Here is a 15,752-nt window from a genome sequence, read left to right as displayed (position 1 = left end):
TTGAAAGATGGAAATAATGATACCTAATGGGCTCATAGTAAATGCTCAGTTTACGTTAGTTATTTTCACTGTTATTTCCTACAGTAACAACTAAGCAAATCTCTTCTTTTCATACTTTCTCCTGCGTTCTAGTAGTACCGTGAACAGGAAGCCATTCGCCTTTGCCTAAAACACTTCAGACAACACAACTATACGGAAGCTTTTGAATCACTGCAAAAGAAAACCAAGATTGCTCTGGAACATCCCATGTTAACAGACCTGCATGACAAACTGGTGTTGAAGGGTGATTTTGACGCTTGTGAAGAATTGATTGAAAAAGCTGTAAATGGTATGAAACTTGATTATTATTAGGGTGATTTCGTGTATATACAGAAAACTTTTTCAAAAAGAATGTATAAGCTTATGCCAGTTATTACTCTATTATTTTTTCTTTTCTTTTTATTCTGTAAAGATTGTTAGCTCATTGGGTTAGGGGCTTCTTTCACGTAAGATAGGTCCATACTGTAACAGGACTTAGAAAAGAATGAAACTTACTTGAGCTCACATATCTAAATTTAAGTAGTCATATAGGGAAACCATGCACGTACTAATGACACCATTAACTAATACTAAACCATGTTAGAAACAATCTTTTGATGTTACCTTTGGTACTAGTGGCCTATTCCTTTAAGTATTTTTGTCAATAGCCAATATTCATTCTTTAACGGTGTAATTTTGGGGAGACAGGGTTGAATAGTCAAAAAATGTTATTAGTAGATAATTATAATGATCAAGGAGATTTGTATTAAAAACAGTTTCTGTGTGGTGTAAATGCTAAATAATCACTGATTCTGTTGTGTGGCCTGTAATCTGGCTTTGGAAGAAATGTGAATATTTGAAAGAGTGAATAATCTTCCAAAGTAACTGCTTTGGAGGATGACACCCATTTGGATATTTAAAGTCTGGTATGTTTTATTATTTAAAATAAAAAGGGACTCTATTGATACTTACAGAATGACATCTTTTTTTTTTTAAGTATTCCACAGTAACTTTCATAGTGGCAAATATCAGAATTAGGTGCTCTATATAAAACTTGTGGAATTGAATTTGGTGCATCTTTTTATAGAAAGGAATAAGGAATTATAGACTTTTCAGTGCTTTGGCTTTCATATATTTTAATCTTATCACTGTTAATATCATCCACTATTGTTAGGTACTCATATTTATCAGTTGGGTATTTTACAACTAAAGAAAATAGAACCTGTACTGCCTTTTTGAGTTTATATAAAGTTAACTTAAAATGAATTGCTTCCAGCTCTACTACGTTAAATATAATGACATACCTACCTCTAGGTCTTGTACATTGTTATCACTTATTTAATTGATGATGAAGCTTGCAAATAAATGATTGGTATATTTGAAACAGAGTATACTTTGGAGTGAAGGCAAATAAAACATATATGAGAATTAATCTCTTACCAAACCATTAAAATGCTACCAGAGAAAGTATATACTTGTATATATGTATATATGCTGTTTCTAAGAGTTGAATTCTATATTTTTTTAACCTCATAGAATGAGGGAGGCATAAGTAATTTTATGTTTTTGTTGTTGTTTCAAATCTTTATCATTAAGGCATTTGATAGTCTGTTAAGGGAAAGTAACAACCATGGGAAACTTTATGTAATTATTAGGCTAAAAACAATTGTTTTAAAACTGTCTTGGGCCGATCCGTGGCTCACCTGGGAGAGTGTGGTGCTGATAACACCAAGGCCACGGGTTCAGATCCCTATATAGCGATGGCCGGTTAGCTCACTTGGGAGAGCGTGGTGCTGACAACACCAAATCAAGGGTTAGGATCCCCTTACCAGTCATCTTTAAAAAAGAAACAAACAAAAAAACCCAACAAAACTGTCTCTTTAGTAGTATACTCAGTTAGAGAAGCTATTGAAAACATGTGCAACTTTGATTACTATAGAGATTTAACTTACCCCTCTGGCTCTAGAAAGGAACGAAGTTTAGAGAAATTGGTAGTAACTCTATTCTTAAAACTTAGAGCCAAGTCATATTTTTTTTTACTACTATGGGTTTTCCTTAACTTGCTTGGAGCACTGTTAGTTAATAAACATTCCTTCCAGGGTGGTTCAGTTTGCTGCTAACTTCACTGATGATGATTTGTTGGACAAATAAGGAAGTAAACAGTGCAGTTTTTTTGGCTTCTACTACACTAAAAAACATAGCAGAGAACAAGAAGTCCCTGCCTACTCAATAGGAAAGTCTCGGGAATCAAAAACATCTTCTATCAAGCTTCTTATAATGGAGGAAACAAAAAATGCTTTCAGTATATTTAGTTTATTAGTTAGTATGATCTTCAAGTATGGTCTGTATTTTTAAAAAGTGTCAGACTGTATTTATTTCTCTAATAAGCTTCCTATTTGCCTAGAAACATCCCTGTATTTATATTTAAATTCATGAGAGGTAATTCTTGAACCAGTCATTGCTACTTTCTCTGTGACAATGTAGAATCCAGTGAGGTTGGGCAAAAGTAATCACCTAGGAACAAAGTTTTCTCAAAGAGGTAGAGATTATACTGAAAACCATTCTTTGCAGAGCTTATCTTATTTGCTATAGAAATAAAGGTTTGTTTTTGTGAGATAAGGGAGAGACAAAGTTTAATAAGGTGGTCCTAAAGTTTTAACTTGAAAGCTCCACTTCCCTTCCTCCATCTCTCCTTCCTCTATTTTTTATCTCTCTCTTTCCCATGTCTTATATCCTGTCTCATCCCTTGGGCAATGCAGTAATCTGTTTACTCTCCCCTTAGATTCTAAATTTTTTTGAGTGAGTTCTCATATCTTGTTGAGATTTTGTTTGAGAATGCCCTTTGTCTTAGCTATTATGAGGTGTTGATGCTGACATTTGTCAAATGCCTTGATGGCATCCATTGAAATGAGTATTTTTATCCTTTAATGGTGCAGTTATTAAATTGGAGATTTTTCTAATATTGAATTATATTTGAATTTTTTGAATCTTTTCTAATTAGTCATTGTGTATAATTCTTTTAATGTTTTACTGGATTCTGATTGTTTAAGTCAGTATTTTTAATTTGGATCGACCGTAGGGCTCTCTCCCTGCTTTCTTTAGCACCTGTTTAAAATTTTTATGTAAGAGTTAGGCTGGCTGTGTAAAAAATAGACAAACGTTATTCATATATTTTCCTTTTTTTTTAGTGGTTTATTAAGATGCAATTGGTATTATAAGCTATACATATTTGAAGTGTATAATTTGATAAGTTTTGACATATACTAAGGTATTTTTAAACTTCATGGAAAGATTTGTATTATCTTTTAATTTTTCTGCAAACTTTTTGAAGTACCTTTATATATGTACATACAGACACCCATGGCACCATCAGTACACTCACTGTAACAAGTGTATTCATCACCCCCAAATTTTTCTCGTGGCCTTCTGTAACTTAGCCTTTTATCCTAATCTTCCATCCCAGGCAACCATTTCCTTTCTGTCACTGTAGATTAGTTTTCATTTTCTAGAATTTTCTATAAGTGGAATCATACTATATATACCTTTTTTGTCTGCTTTCTTTCAATCAGCTTAATTATTTTGAGTTTCATCCATGTTGTTGCATGCATTAATGCTCATCTCTTTTTAAACCTAAGTAATAATCCATAGTATGGATATACAACAGTTTGCTTATGCATTCATCTGTTGATAGACATTCGGTTTGTTTACAGTTTTTGGCTATTACAGGTAAAGCTGCCATGAACATTTGTGTAAAGGTTTTGTGTGGACATATGCTTTCATTTTTCTTGATAAATACCTAGTATTGGTATGTCTGTGTCATATGGTAAGTGCATGTTTAACTTTTTAAGAAACTTCCAGTTCTCCAACATTGTACTGTTTTATATTTGCACCACTAGTATATAAGAGTTATGGTTGCTGCACATCCTTGCCAACAGTTAGTAAGATCAGTCAGTTGTTTTAATATTAGCCATTCTAGTAGATGTATGGTAATATCTTATTTTTAATTTGCAGTTCCCTCGTATATTTTTAGCATATTTCTATGTGCTTATTGATGTTTAGCATATTTTCATATGCTTATTTGCCATCTCTATGTTTTCTTTGGTGAAGTGTCTGTTCAGATCTTTTGCTCATTTTTTAATTGGGCTATTTGTTTTCCTATGATTGCATTTTGAGAGTTTTTTATGTATTCTGAATACACGTCCGTTATCAGATTAAGTGATTTGAAAATTTATTTTCTTAGTCTGTGGCTTGTCTTATCATCTTCTTACTGTTTTGAGCATCAGAAATTTTAAGTTTTGGTGAAGCTCAGTTTATCCAGTATATCATTTATGGATCATAATTTTTGATATTGGATCTAAGAAATCCTGTCTAAGCCAAGGTCACAAAGACCTTTGTTTTTTTTCCAGAAGTTTTATAATTAAAATTTACACTTAGGTTTATGATTCATTTTGAATTAATTTTTGTATATGGTGCCAGGTATGGATCTAAGATCTTTTCTTTTTTTTTAGCCAATGGATATCCAAATGTCCTAGCACCATTATTGAAAAAGACTATTCTTTTTGTATTGACTTGTCTTCGCATCTTTGTTAAAAATTAGTCTACTATATAAGTGTGCATCAGTTTCTAGACTTTCTGTGCTACTTCATTTATTTGTTTTTCTATTATTTCACCCCTTCGCACTGTCATGATTACTGTGGCTTTATAATAAGTCTTGGAATCAAGTCGTATATCTTCCAACTTTGTTTTATTTTAAAGTTGTTTGTGCTATTCTGGGTCCTATGAATTTCCACATGAGTTTTAGAAACTGCTTGTCATTTTCTATAAAGAAAAAAGGTTGTTAGGATTTTTGTTTGCAATAAATCTGTAGATTAATTTGGCAAGAATTGAAATTATAACAATATTGGGTATTTCATTCATGAACATGGTATTTACTGTCTATTTATTGAGGTCTTTAAAAATTTATCTCAGGTATGCCTTACAATTTTTAGTGGCTAGGTCTTGCACATGTTTTGTCATATTTATCCCAGAGTGTTTTATACTTTCTGCAGGTATTATAATTAGTATTTTTAAAATTTTAATTTCTGGTTAATAGGTAGCATATAGAAATACAGTAGGTTTTTGTATATTGACCTCCTACGGTGCAACCTTGCTAATTTCACTTCTTAGTTCTAGTAGCTGCTTCGTACATTTCATAGAGTTTTCAATCATGTGATCCAGCTTTAAAAGACAGTTTTACATCTTTCTGTCCACTCTTGATGCTTTTTATTTGTTATTCTTGTCTTATTGCACTGGTAGAATGCTGAATAAAAGTGGTGAGAATATATGTCCTTGCTTTGTAAAGCAATCAGTTTTTCACCCTTAAGTATGTTAGCTATAGGAGTTTCATAAATGTCTTTTTTCAGATTGAGGAAGTTTCTAATCTACGTTTTCTAGACCCTTTATCAGGAATGGATGTTGGATTTTCTCAAATGCTTTTCCTGCATCTTTTGAGATGATGATAAGGATTTGCTTTTTAATCTGTTCATATGTTGAATTATATTAATTTTTAATTTTTTTTTTTATTCAAAAATATTTTTAATTCGATCTCTCAGAGATAAATTCTCCATCCCTGGATATTTTTTCCAGTCTTTTATATTTATTTCATATAGACATATATATACACATATTTGTAAAGGGATCATACCATTTACAAAGTGCTTTTTCAACTTAGCAACAAATGAGAATTTTCCAATGACACTCAGCATCCTTTGTTGTTGTTTTTTTCATTATAACTTCCTTTACATATTAGAACAATGTTGTTCCTCTAATAAGAGTTATGACAAAATGAAGCCAAAATATTTGCTATTTATTTTATTCCTTTAAAAAATTAAACAAAACTTAAAAATACAAACAATTTACTGAGGTCACACTTTTTGTAATGTTACTATTTCTTCATTCAAAAAATGTTATGATGGAAATATGCAAAAACTGATTAGATTGCTTTGTCCATTTTTTTTTTTAAATTTTATTTTCTCGATGTACATTGAGGCTGATTATTGTTGCCCATCACCAAAACCTCCCTCCCTCCTCCCTCCTCCCTCCTCCCTCCCCCCCCTTCCCCCCAACAATGTCCCCTCTGCTTGTCGTATCAACTTCAAGTAATTGTGGTTGTTATATCTTCTCCTTCCCCCACCCCCCGGTTTTTTTTTTTTTTTTTGTGTGTGTGTGTGTGTGTGTGTGTGTGTGTGAATTTATATATTAATTTTTAGCTCCCACCAATAAGTGAGAACATGTGGTATTTCTCTTTCTGTGCCTGACTCGTTTCACTTAATATAATTCTCTCAAGGTCCATCCATGTTGTTGCAAATGGCAGTATTTCATTCGTTTTTATAGCTGAGTAGTATTCCATTGCGTAGATGTACCACATTTTCCATATCCACTCATCCGATGATGGACATTTGGGCTGGTTCCAACTCTTGGCTATTGTAAAGAGTGCTGCGATGAACATTGGGGAACAGGTATACCTTCGACTTGATGATTTCCATTCCTCTGCTTATATTCCCAGCAGTGGGATAGCTGGGTTGTATGGTAGATCTATCTGCAATTGTTTGAGGAACCTCCATACCATTTTCCATAGACGCTGCACCATTTTGCAATCCCACCAACAATGTATGAGAGTTCCTTTTTCTCCGCAACTTCGCCAGCATTTATCGTCCAGAGTCTTTTGGATTTTAGCCATCCTAACTGGGGTTAGATGGTATCTCAGTGTGGATTTGATTTGCATTTCCCGGATGCTGAGTGATGTTGAGCATTTTTTCATATGTCGGTTGGCCATTTGTATATCTTCCTTAGAGAAATGCCTACTTAGCTCTTTTGCCCATTTTTTAATTGGGTTGCTTGTTTTTTTCTTGTAAAGTTGTTTGAGTTCCTTATATATTCTGGATATTAATCCTTTGTCAGATGTGTATTTTGCAAATATTTTCTCCCACTCGGTTGGTTGTCTTTTAACTCTGTTAATTGTTTCTTTTGCTGTGCAGAAGCTTTTTAATTTGATATAATCCCATTTGTTTATTTTTCCTTTGGTTGCCCGTGCTTTTGGGGTCGTATTCATGAAGTCTGTGTCCAGTCCTATTTCCTCAAGTGTTTCTCCTATGTTTTCTTTAAGAAGTTTTATTGTTTCAGGGTGTATATTTAAATCCTTAATCCATTTTGAGTTGATTTTAGTATACGGTGAGAGGTATGGGTCTAGTTTCATTCTCCTGCATATGGATATCCAGTTATCCCAGCACCATTTGCTGAAGAGGCAGTCCCTTCCCCAGTGAATAGGCTTGGTGCCTTTGTCAAAGATCAGATGGCAGTAAGTGTGTGGGTTGATTTCTGGATTCTCTTTTCTATTCCATTGATCAGCGTGTCTGTTTTTATGCCAGTACCATACTGTTTTGGTTATTATAGCTTTGTAGTATAGCTTAAAGTCAGGTAGTGTTATGCCTCCAGCTTTTTTTTTTTTGCTCAGCATTGCTTTGGCTCTGCATGGTCTTTTATTATTCCATATAAATGTCTGGATAGTTCATTCCCTTTCTGAGAAAAATGTCTTTGGAATTCTGATGGGGATTGCATTGAATTTGTATATCACTTTGGGTAGTATGGACATTTTCACTGTGTTGATTCTTCCAATCCAAGAGCATGGGATATCTTTCCATCTTCTTGTATCCTCTCTAATTTGTCTCAGCAGTGGTTTGTAGTTCTCATTATAGAGATTATTCACCTCCTTGGTTAACTCAATTCCTAAGTATTTTATTTTTTTGGTGGCTATTGTAAATTGGCAGGCTTTCTTGATTTCTCGTTCTGCATGTTCACTATTGGAGAAAAGAAATGCTACTGATTTTTGTGTGTTGATTTTGTATCCTGCTACTGTGCTGAAATCATTTATCAATTCCAACAGTTTTTTTGTAGAGGTTTTTAGGCTGTTCGATACATAGGATCATGTCATCTGCAAACAGGGACAGTTTGACATCTACTTTTCCAATCTGGATGCCCTTTATTTCCTTCTCTTCTCTGATTGCTCTGGCTAGTACTTCCAACACTATGTTGAATAGGAGTGGTGAGAGTGGGCATCCTTGTCTAGTTCCTGTTCTTCAAGGGAAAGCTTTCAGCTTTTCCCCATTCAGGATGATATTGGCAGTGGGTTTGTCATATATGGCTTTAATTATGTTGAGACACTTTCCCTCTATACCTAACTTATAGAGGGTCTTTGTCATGAATGAGTGCTGAACTTTATCAAATGCTTTTTCAGCATCTATAGATATGATCATATGGTCCTTGTGTTTGAGTTTATTAATATGGTGTATCACATTTATTGATTTGTGTATATTGAACCAACCTTGCATCCCTGGGATGAATCCCACTTGATCGAGGTGAATAATTTTACGTTTGTGTTGCTGTATTCTGTTTGCTAGTATGTTAGTGAGGATTTTTGCATCTATATTCATCAAGAATATCGGGCTGTAGTTTTCTTTTTTGGTTATATCTTTACCTGGTTTTGGTATCAGGATGATGTTTGCTTTATACAATGAGTTTGGGAGATGGGCGTCTGTTTCAATCTTTTGGAATAGTTTGTACAGAGTCGGTGTCAATTCCTCTTTGAATGTTTGGTAAAATTCTGCTGTGAATTCATCTGGTCCTGGGCTTTTCTTTGTTGGGAGCCTTCTGATAACAGCTTCAATCTCCTTTATTGTTATTGGTCTGTTCAAATTTTCTACGTCTTCATGGTTCAGTTTTGGGAGCTTGTGTGTGTCCAGAAATTTATCCATTTCCTCCAGATTTTCAAATTTGTTGGCGTATAGTTGTTTATAGTCGCCTCGAATGATTCCTTGTATTTCAGATGAATCAGTTGTAATATCGCCTTTTTCATTTCTAATTTTTGTTATTTGCGTCTTCTCTCTTTTTTTTGTTAGCCATGCTAATGGTTTGTCAATTTTATTTATCTTTTCAAAACACCAACTTTTTGATTCATTGATCTTTTGTTTGTTTTTTGGGTTTCAATTTCATTAAGTTCTATTCTGATCTTAATGATTTCTTTCCGTCTGCTAACTTTAGGTTTGGATTGTTCTTGTTTTTCTAGTTCTTTAAGGTGAAGTGTTAGGTTGTTCACTTGCCATCTTTCCATTCTTCTGAGGTGAGCATTTAATGCAATAAATTTCCCCCTTAATACTGCTTTTGCAGTATCCCACAGGTTTTGGTATGATGTATCATTGTTTTCATTAGTTTCAATAAATTTTTTGATTTCCTGCTTGATTTCTTCTTGGACCCATATGTCATTAAGTAGAATGCTGTTTAATTTCCATGTGTTTGTATAGTTTCCAGAGTTTTGTTTGTTGTTAATTTCTAGTTTTAATCCATTGTGGTCTGAGAAAATACATGGGATAATTCCAATTTTTTTGAATTTATTAAGGGTTGATTCGTGAGCTTATATGTGATCTATCCTGGAGAATGATCCATGTGCTGATGAGAAGAATGAATATTCTGAGGTTGTTGGATGGAATGTTCTGTAGATATCTACCAATTGCAATTGGTCTAGAGTCTTGTTTAGATCTTGTGTTTCTCTGCTGATTCTTTGCCTAGATGATCTGTCTAATATTGACAGTGGGGTGTTCAGGTCCCCTGCTATTATGGTATTAGTGTCTGTTTCCTTCTTTAAGTCTAATAGAGTTTGTTTTATAAATCTGGCTGCTCCAACATTGGTTGCATACGTATTTATGATTGTTATGTCTTCTTGATGGATCAGTCCTTTTATCATTAAGTGGTGTCCCTCATTGTCTCTTTTTATTGTTTTTAGTTTAAAGTCTATTTTGTCAGATATAAGAATAGCTACTCCAGCTCGTTTTTCTTTTCTGTTTGCACGGTAAATCTTTTTCCATCCTTTCACTCTTAGTCTATGTGAATCTTTATGGGTGAGGTGGTTCTCTTGTAGGCAGCATATAGTTGGGTCCTCCTTTTTGATCCAGTCAGCCAGTCCGTGTCTTTTGATTGGGGAATTTAAGCCTTTTCCATTAAGAGTTGTTATTGAAAGGTGTTGATTTATTCCTAGCATTTTATTGGTTGTTTGGTTGTCTTAGGTGTCTTTTGCTCCTTGCTTTCTGATTTACTGTTTGGTTTCTGTGTTTGTTGGTTCCTTAGGTTGTAGATAGCGTTTTTGTTTGCTTGTTTTCTCTTCATGAATGCCATTTTTATTATACTAGTGGGTTTTAATTTTTCTTAGGTTTTTATGGCAGTGGTAGCTATTTTTCAGGAACCAAACCCAGTACTCCCTTGAGGATTTCTTGTAAGGGTGGTCCTGTGGTAGTGAACTCCCGCAGTTTTTGTTTGTCTGAGAAATATACTATTTGCCCTTCATTTCGGAAGGATAGCCTTGCAGGGTAGAGTATTCTTGGCTGGCAATCTTTGTCTTTTAGTATTTTGAATATATCATCCCATTCCTTTCTAGGTTTAAGGGTTTGTGATGAAAAGTCTGATGTTAACCTGATTGGGGCTCCCTTATAGGTGATTTGACGCTTCTCTCTTGCAGCTTTTAAGATTCTCTCTTTGTCTCTGAGTTTTGCCAATTTGACTATGACATGTCTTGGAGAAGGCCTTTTTGGGTTGAATACGTTTGGACATCGTTGAGCTTCCTGGATCTGACGATCTGTGATTTTTCCTATACCTGGGAGGTTTTCTGTCACTATTTTTTTGAATATGTTTTCAATGCAATCTCCGTTTTCTTCCCCTTCTGGAATACTCATGACTTGGATATTTGAGCGCTTGAGGTTGTCTGATATCTCTCTCAGATTTTCTTTAATGTCCTTGGGTTTTTTTTCTTTTTTTTTGTCTGCTTGTGTTATTTCAAACAGCCCATCTTCAAGTTCAGAGGTTCTCTCTTCAACTTTGACAAGCCTGCTGGTTAAACTGTCCGTTGTGTTTTTTATTTCGCTGAATAATTTCTTCAGTTCAGCAAGTTCTGCTACATTTTTTTTCAGGACATTGATTTCCTTGTACATTTCCTCTTTCAGGTCCTGTATACTTTTCCTTGTTTCATCATGATGTCTAGCTGAGTTTTCTTGTATCTCATTCAGTTTCCTTAGAATTATCACTCGAAATTCCTTGTCAGTCATTTCAAGGGTTTCTTGTTCTATAGGATTTAGAGTTTGAGATTTATTAACTTATGGTGGTGTACTTTCTTGTTTTTTTGTATTTCTAGTATCTCATTTTTGATATTTATTCATTGTGGCAGGGGGTTTCACAGTCCACCGGTTTGAGACTATTGACTAACTCAGATGTTGCTGTGGTTGCCAATTTGGTATGGCTACCTCCATGACTGCTCAGTTGGCCTCTAGTGCCTTGTGTGTATGGTTGCCTCGGGTCTTGGGCCTCTTGGGGAGCCACCTCTCTGGTCAGCTTGGACTCTGCTGGGCTGCTGGATCACGGGGCGGTACCGCAAGGTGTGTGGTCTCTGCTGAACTTCACTTCCCATGCAGCATTTCTCCCTGTTCCTTGCACTCTGGCCCGGGCTGTTGGATTGTGCAGTGGCGACCCTTCAGGGTGTGTGGTTTCTGTCGAGTCTCCGCCTCCCTAGCCGGACGTCTCCCCGCTCTGTGCGCAATGGGCTGGGCTGCGACGTGTCTTCTGCAACCCTCGTCTATCAGCTGGGCCTTCAAGACCCTGCTCGGCACCGCCTCGCCCAGGAAGTCTACCAGGTTTCTGCTATGCGCAGATGACCTGTCGCTCTGGGTGCCTTTGTAGCACTGTGTAGATCTTTCTCGGGACTTATCACCTTCCTCCTGGTATCGCGGTTATTTGTGTACTTGTCTTATCTCCCACACCAGAGCGTGAGCTCCCCGGGGGGAGGAGCCCGCAGCACACGGTTCACCCTTGTATCCCCCCGCCGCGCGGACCGAGTCCGGTGCCCGCCCGCAGTCAGCTCTCCGGCAGGTTCAAGCGGACTTGGGAACTCTCCAACCACACTATTCCTAACCTGAAATCGGTTAGGCGTTTTTCCGAACTGGTGGCCACAGAGATGGTATCTGCCTCCCGGTAACAGGAAGTTTACCGGGGCCCAGAGCCCAGGGTGTGGTGGAGTGACAGTTGGCCCAGCCCGTACTTCCTTGCCCTCCTGACGTTCGCCATCAGCCCCGCCAGAGAACTGTGGAGGGAGTGGGAGGGGAGGCCGGCCCACAGGCCCCTGGAAGCCCCGCGCCCGGGCAAGCAAGTGGGAAGGCTCAGTGAGGAGCCAAGCCAGGCGAGGAAGACAGGCTTGGCTGAGCCGGCCCGGAGCTGCCACTACCTGAGAAAATGGAGGCAGCCCCAGGGGCGGTGAGTGGCCCAGAGACGTAGGCAGAAGCCGGGTGGGCGTCTGCCCCCCGAGCCGGGCCGGATCGGGAGTCACTCACAGTGCTGTGCCGGGTCGGGCAGCTCCCTCTCTGCCTCTGCTTTGTCGCCGTCCTCGTTCTCGGCCGCTGCCACCTTGGGCTGTTCAGTCGGTCCCATGGCGCAGCTTGGGCGCTCCCAGGAATCTTCTTTTATGCCAGCCTGAAACCTCGAATCCTGAATAGGGCAGCTGGCCGCCTTCAGCGTGGCCCCGGCCTCTGGGATCCTGGCTGAATCAACAGCAGCCCTGGCGCCGTGTTCCCTGTTCAGAGACTCGCTTTTGCAGCTAAGAAACAGTTCTTTTCCTGCTCAATATTTCAAAGCTGTTGCCTGTAAACGAGGCAGCCTCTCCTGCCAAGGGCAAAGGGGCGGTCAGCCCCCACGACCGACCACCAGCAGCGGTCCTCCCTTAAGAGACGGCAAGAGGAAGGTCCACAAGTTTCCCGGCTGCCTAAGGCCCAGTGGCCGCCTTTTCCACCTCAGCTACTCCACGCCAACCGCCGCAGCCACCGCCATCTTGAAGAATCTCCTTAATTTTTAATTTTTTAATCCAACTTTGCATTCCTTTTATAAACTCTGCTTGGTAATGGTGTCTTATTCTTTCTAGATATTTTTGGATTTGATTTGCCAAATTTTTTTGGAGTATTTGCTTATATTTGAATACTTCAGGTATTGATCTGCAATTTTCTTAGAATATTCATGTTTTTTTTTTGGTGTTTGGTTAGTTCTGTCCTGATAGAATGAGGTGGGAATTATTCCCTCTTCAATTTTCTGAAAGTGTTTATGTAAAATGAGTAGTATCTTGGTAGAATTTACCAGTGAAAGCATCTGGGCCTGGAGTTACCTTTTTGTTGAGTTTTTTAACGACAAACTTGGTATTGTTAATCGATATAGCTCTATTTTTTTTTCTATTTCTTCTTTAGTGAACATTGGTGGTTTACATCTTTTGAGGAATATTCTCATTTCAACTAAACTGGTTAATTTATTGGGTAAAGTTGTTCATATTTACTTATTTTCCTTTTAATATCTTTATATCATGTCCTATTCTTGATATTAGTAATTTGTGTCTTCTCTCTTTTTTCTCCCTAGTAGTGTGGCTAGAGGTTTATCGATTATATTTTAAGGAAACAGCTGTTAGGTTTTTCTTTTCCTTTTATTCCTTTCTTTCTTTTTTTCCTTGTTTCATTGATTTCTTCCCTTTATTATTTCCTTCCTTCTATTTAATTTGGTTTTAATTTGTTCTTCTTTTTCTAGTTTCTTAACATGAAAACTGAGGCCACTGATTTGAGATTCTTTTTTTTCTAATGCAGGCATTTGGTTAAAATTTTTTCTCCTTATCTCACAAATTTTCTATGCTGTGTTTTCATTTTCATTCAGTTAAAAATACTTAGGCATAATGACTCATTTTTCCTTCTTTCCAACTCTTATGGCTTTTTTCCCCTGTGTTCAATCTTTTGGCCAGAATGTTAATATACGGTTGAGGGACATGGTGATAGTGGATTTACTTGTGCAGTTTATGATTTCAGAAGAAATGCTTTCAACATTTCATTATTAAATATGATTTTTGTTTTGGAGTTTTCGGTGGTCACTGTGTCAGGTTTCTAGATTGCTAAGAGTTCATGTTACAAATGAACATTGAATTTTTTCACTTTTTCTCTACCTTTCATGATGATTTTTTCCTACTTTAATCTATTAATGTATGAAATTACAGTGATTGATTTTCTAATGTTAATCAAACTTTGCATTTCTCAGATATATTTAGCTTTGTTATAATTTCTTTTGTTGTATCTTGGATTTAGATTGATTAATGTTTTGTTAGCATTCTTCTGGCTATTTTCATTAATAAGATTGGCCTTATACTTTTTATTCTCTTACTAAGTTATATTTTTCTAGGAATTGTTTGTTTTATCTAAAATTTCAAACTTATGTTCATTAAGGTATAAATAATATCCCCTATCTGCTAATATTTACAAAATTTCTTGGAATGTCTCCTTTTTTGTTCCTTGTATTTATCAATTCTTTTTTTCCCCCATTACTCCCACCAGAAGTTTATCAAATCCACTCGTATTTTAAGAGAACCAATTTTTGTTCTGTTGATCCTTTCTGTTATTTTTTGTGTCCTTGACTTATGTTCTGTGTTTCCTGTTATCTTCTTTCTTTCTTTGGTATTAATCTGCTGTCTTTTTATAATTTCTTAAGATGAATGCTTTAGCTCATTAAATTTCACACTGAAATTTTCTTATATACACATTTAAGGATGTAAAATTCCCTGTACTTATTTTTTAGTTGTGTTGTGAAGTATTTTCATTTTTTTTCCAGTTTGGTATTTTTACTATGTTATGAAATGGCTCTTTTGTGAGCCATAGTTAAAGAGAAATGTAATTTTTAATTTTCAAATAAAAATTTTCTGCTTATTTTCTTTGTTACTCATTTCTAGTGTAATTGCATAGTAGTCAGGGTACATGTATGATTCCAGTCCATTGAGATTTAGTAAGACTTGCTTTATAGTCCAATTTTATAAACATATTATGTATAACTGAACAAAATGTGAATTCTTAGTTTTGGGGGGCAGTGTTCTATGTTATGTTCAGTTGGTGACATTTGCTAATCATGTACATATCTACTACATCAGTAATTTTCCGTCTGATTCTCTCAATTACTAAGAAAACTGTGTTAACATTTTACGCTGTGATTATGGAATAGTATGTCTCTTCTTATGGTTCTATCAATTTTTGCTTTATATATTTTGATGCCATGTTCTTAGCTGCAAACTTTTAAAATTCTTCTATTTTGAATTAAATTTTTTATGAAAAATAAAGTTTTTTATGTCTAGTAATATTTTACCTCAAGGTATGTATTGTCTTATATTAAGACATTCACTTTCATCTGGCATTTGCATGGCATATCTTTTTCCATTTTTTATTTTCAACCTTTCTGTATCCTTTTTTTAAAGAAGTATCTTTTGTAAATTTAGTGGGATTTTTAAAGAAAGCCAAACTGGCAGCCTTCTTTTGAACATTTAAAATTCCACTTACATGATTGAAATACTGATAAATATATGGGTTTTACCCTTCATTTTACTTTATACACTTTGTTGCGTCTGTTCTTTATTTCTCTTTGGTTGCTCTTGCCTTTTTTTAAAAAAAATTTTAAGTCTTTTCATTTGTTTCTTTCTGTTGGCAGTATCATACTGTTTATATTTTACTTATGATTAGTCTAGAAACTACAGCAAGTATATTTGGTTAACTTAACAAAATTAATCAGTGCCTTTTCTCTCTTCCCATGCAAGGACTTAGTGGACTCGAAGACCCTGTAAAATATTAATATTCTTATTTTATGAAGTCAATACTTATTAC

The 15,752-nt window shown here is 36.0% G+C and overlaps 1 protein-coding gene across 22 annotated transcripts in view; it reads left to right on the top strand.

The window, feature by feature from the left end:
- The window catches only part of MKLN1 (muskelin 1), a 335,447-nt gene that overhangs the window by 230,832 nt on the left and 88,863 nt on the right, over positions 1-15,752 (top strand). For all 22 annotated transcript variants that reach the window (XM_063099596.1, XM_063099591.1, XM_063099577.1 and 19 more), the window contains one exon: positions 136-328. In XM_063099596.1, the coding sequence (XP_062955666.1) occupies positions 136-328 (193 nt within the window). The remainder of the gene's footprint in view (positions 1-135; positions 329-15,752) is intronic.

The sequence above is a fragment of the Cynocephalus volans genome, chromosome 6 (genome assembly GCF_027409185.1).
Source record: "Cynocephalus volans isolate mCynVol1 chromosome 6, mCynVol1.pri, whole genome shotgun sequence".
Taxonomy (NCBI): Eukaryota; Metazoa; Chordata; class Mammalia; order Dermoptera; family Cynocephalidae; genus Cynocephalus; species Cynocephalus volans.
Note: the sequence above shows the minus strand (reverse complement) of the source record. Positions and strands in the feature narration are given on the sequence as shown.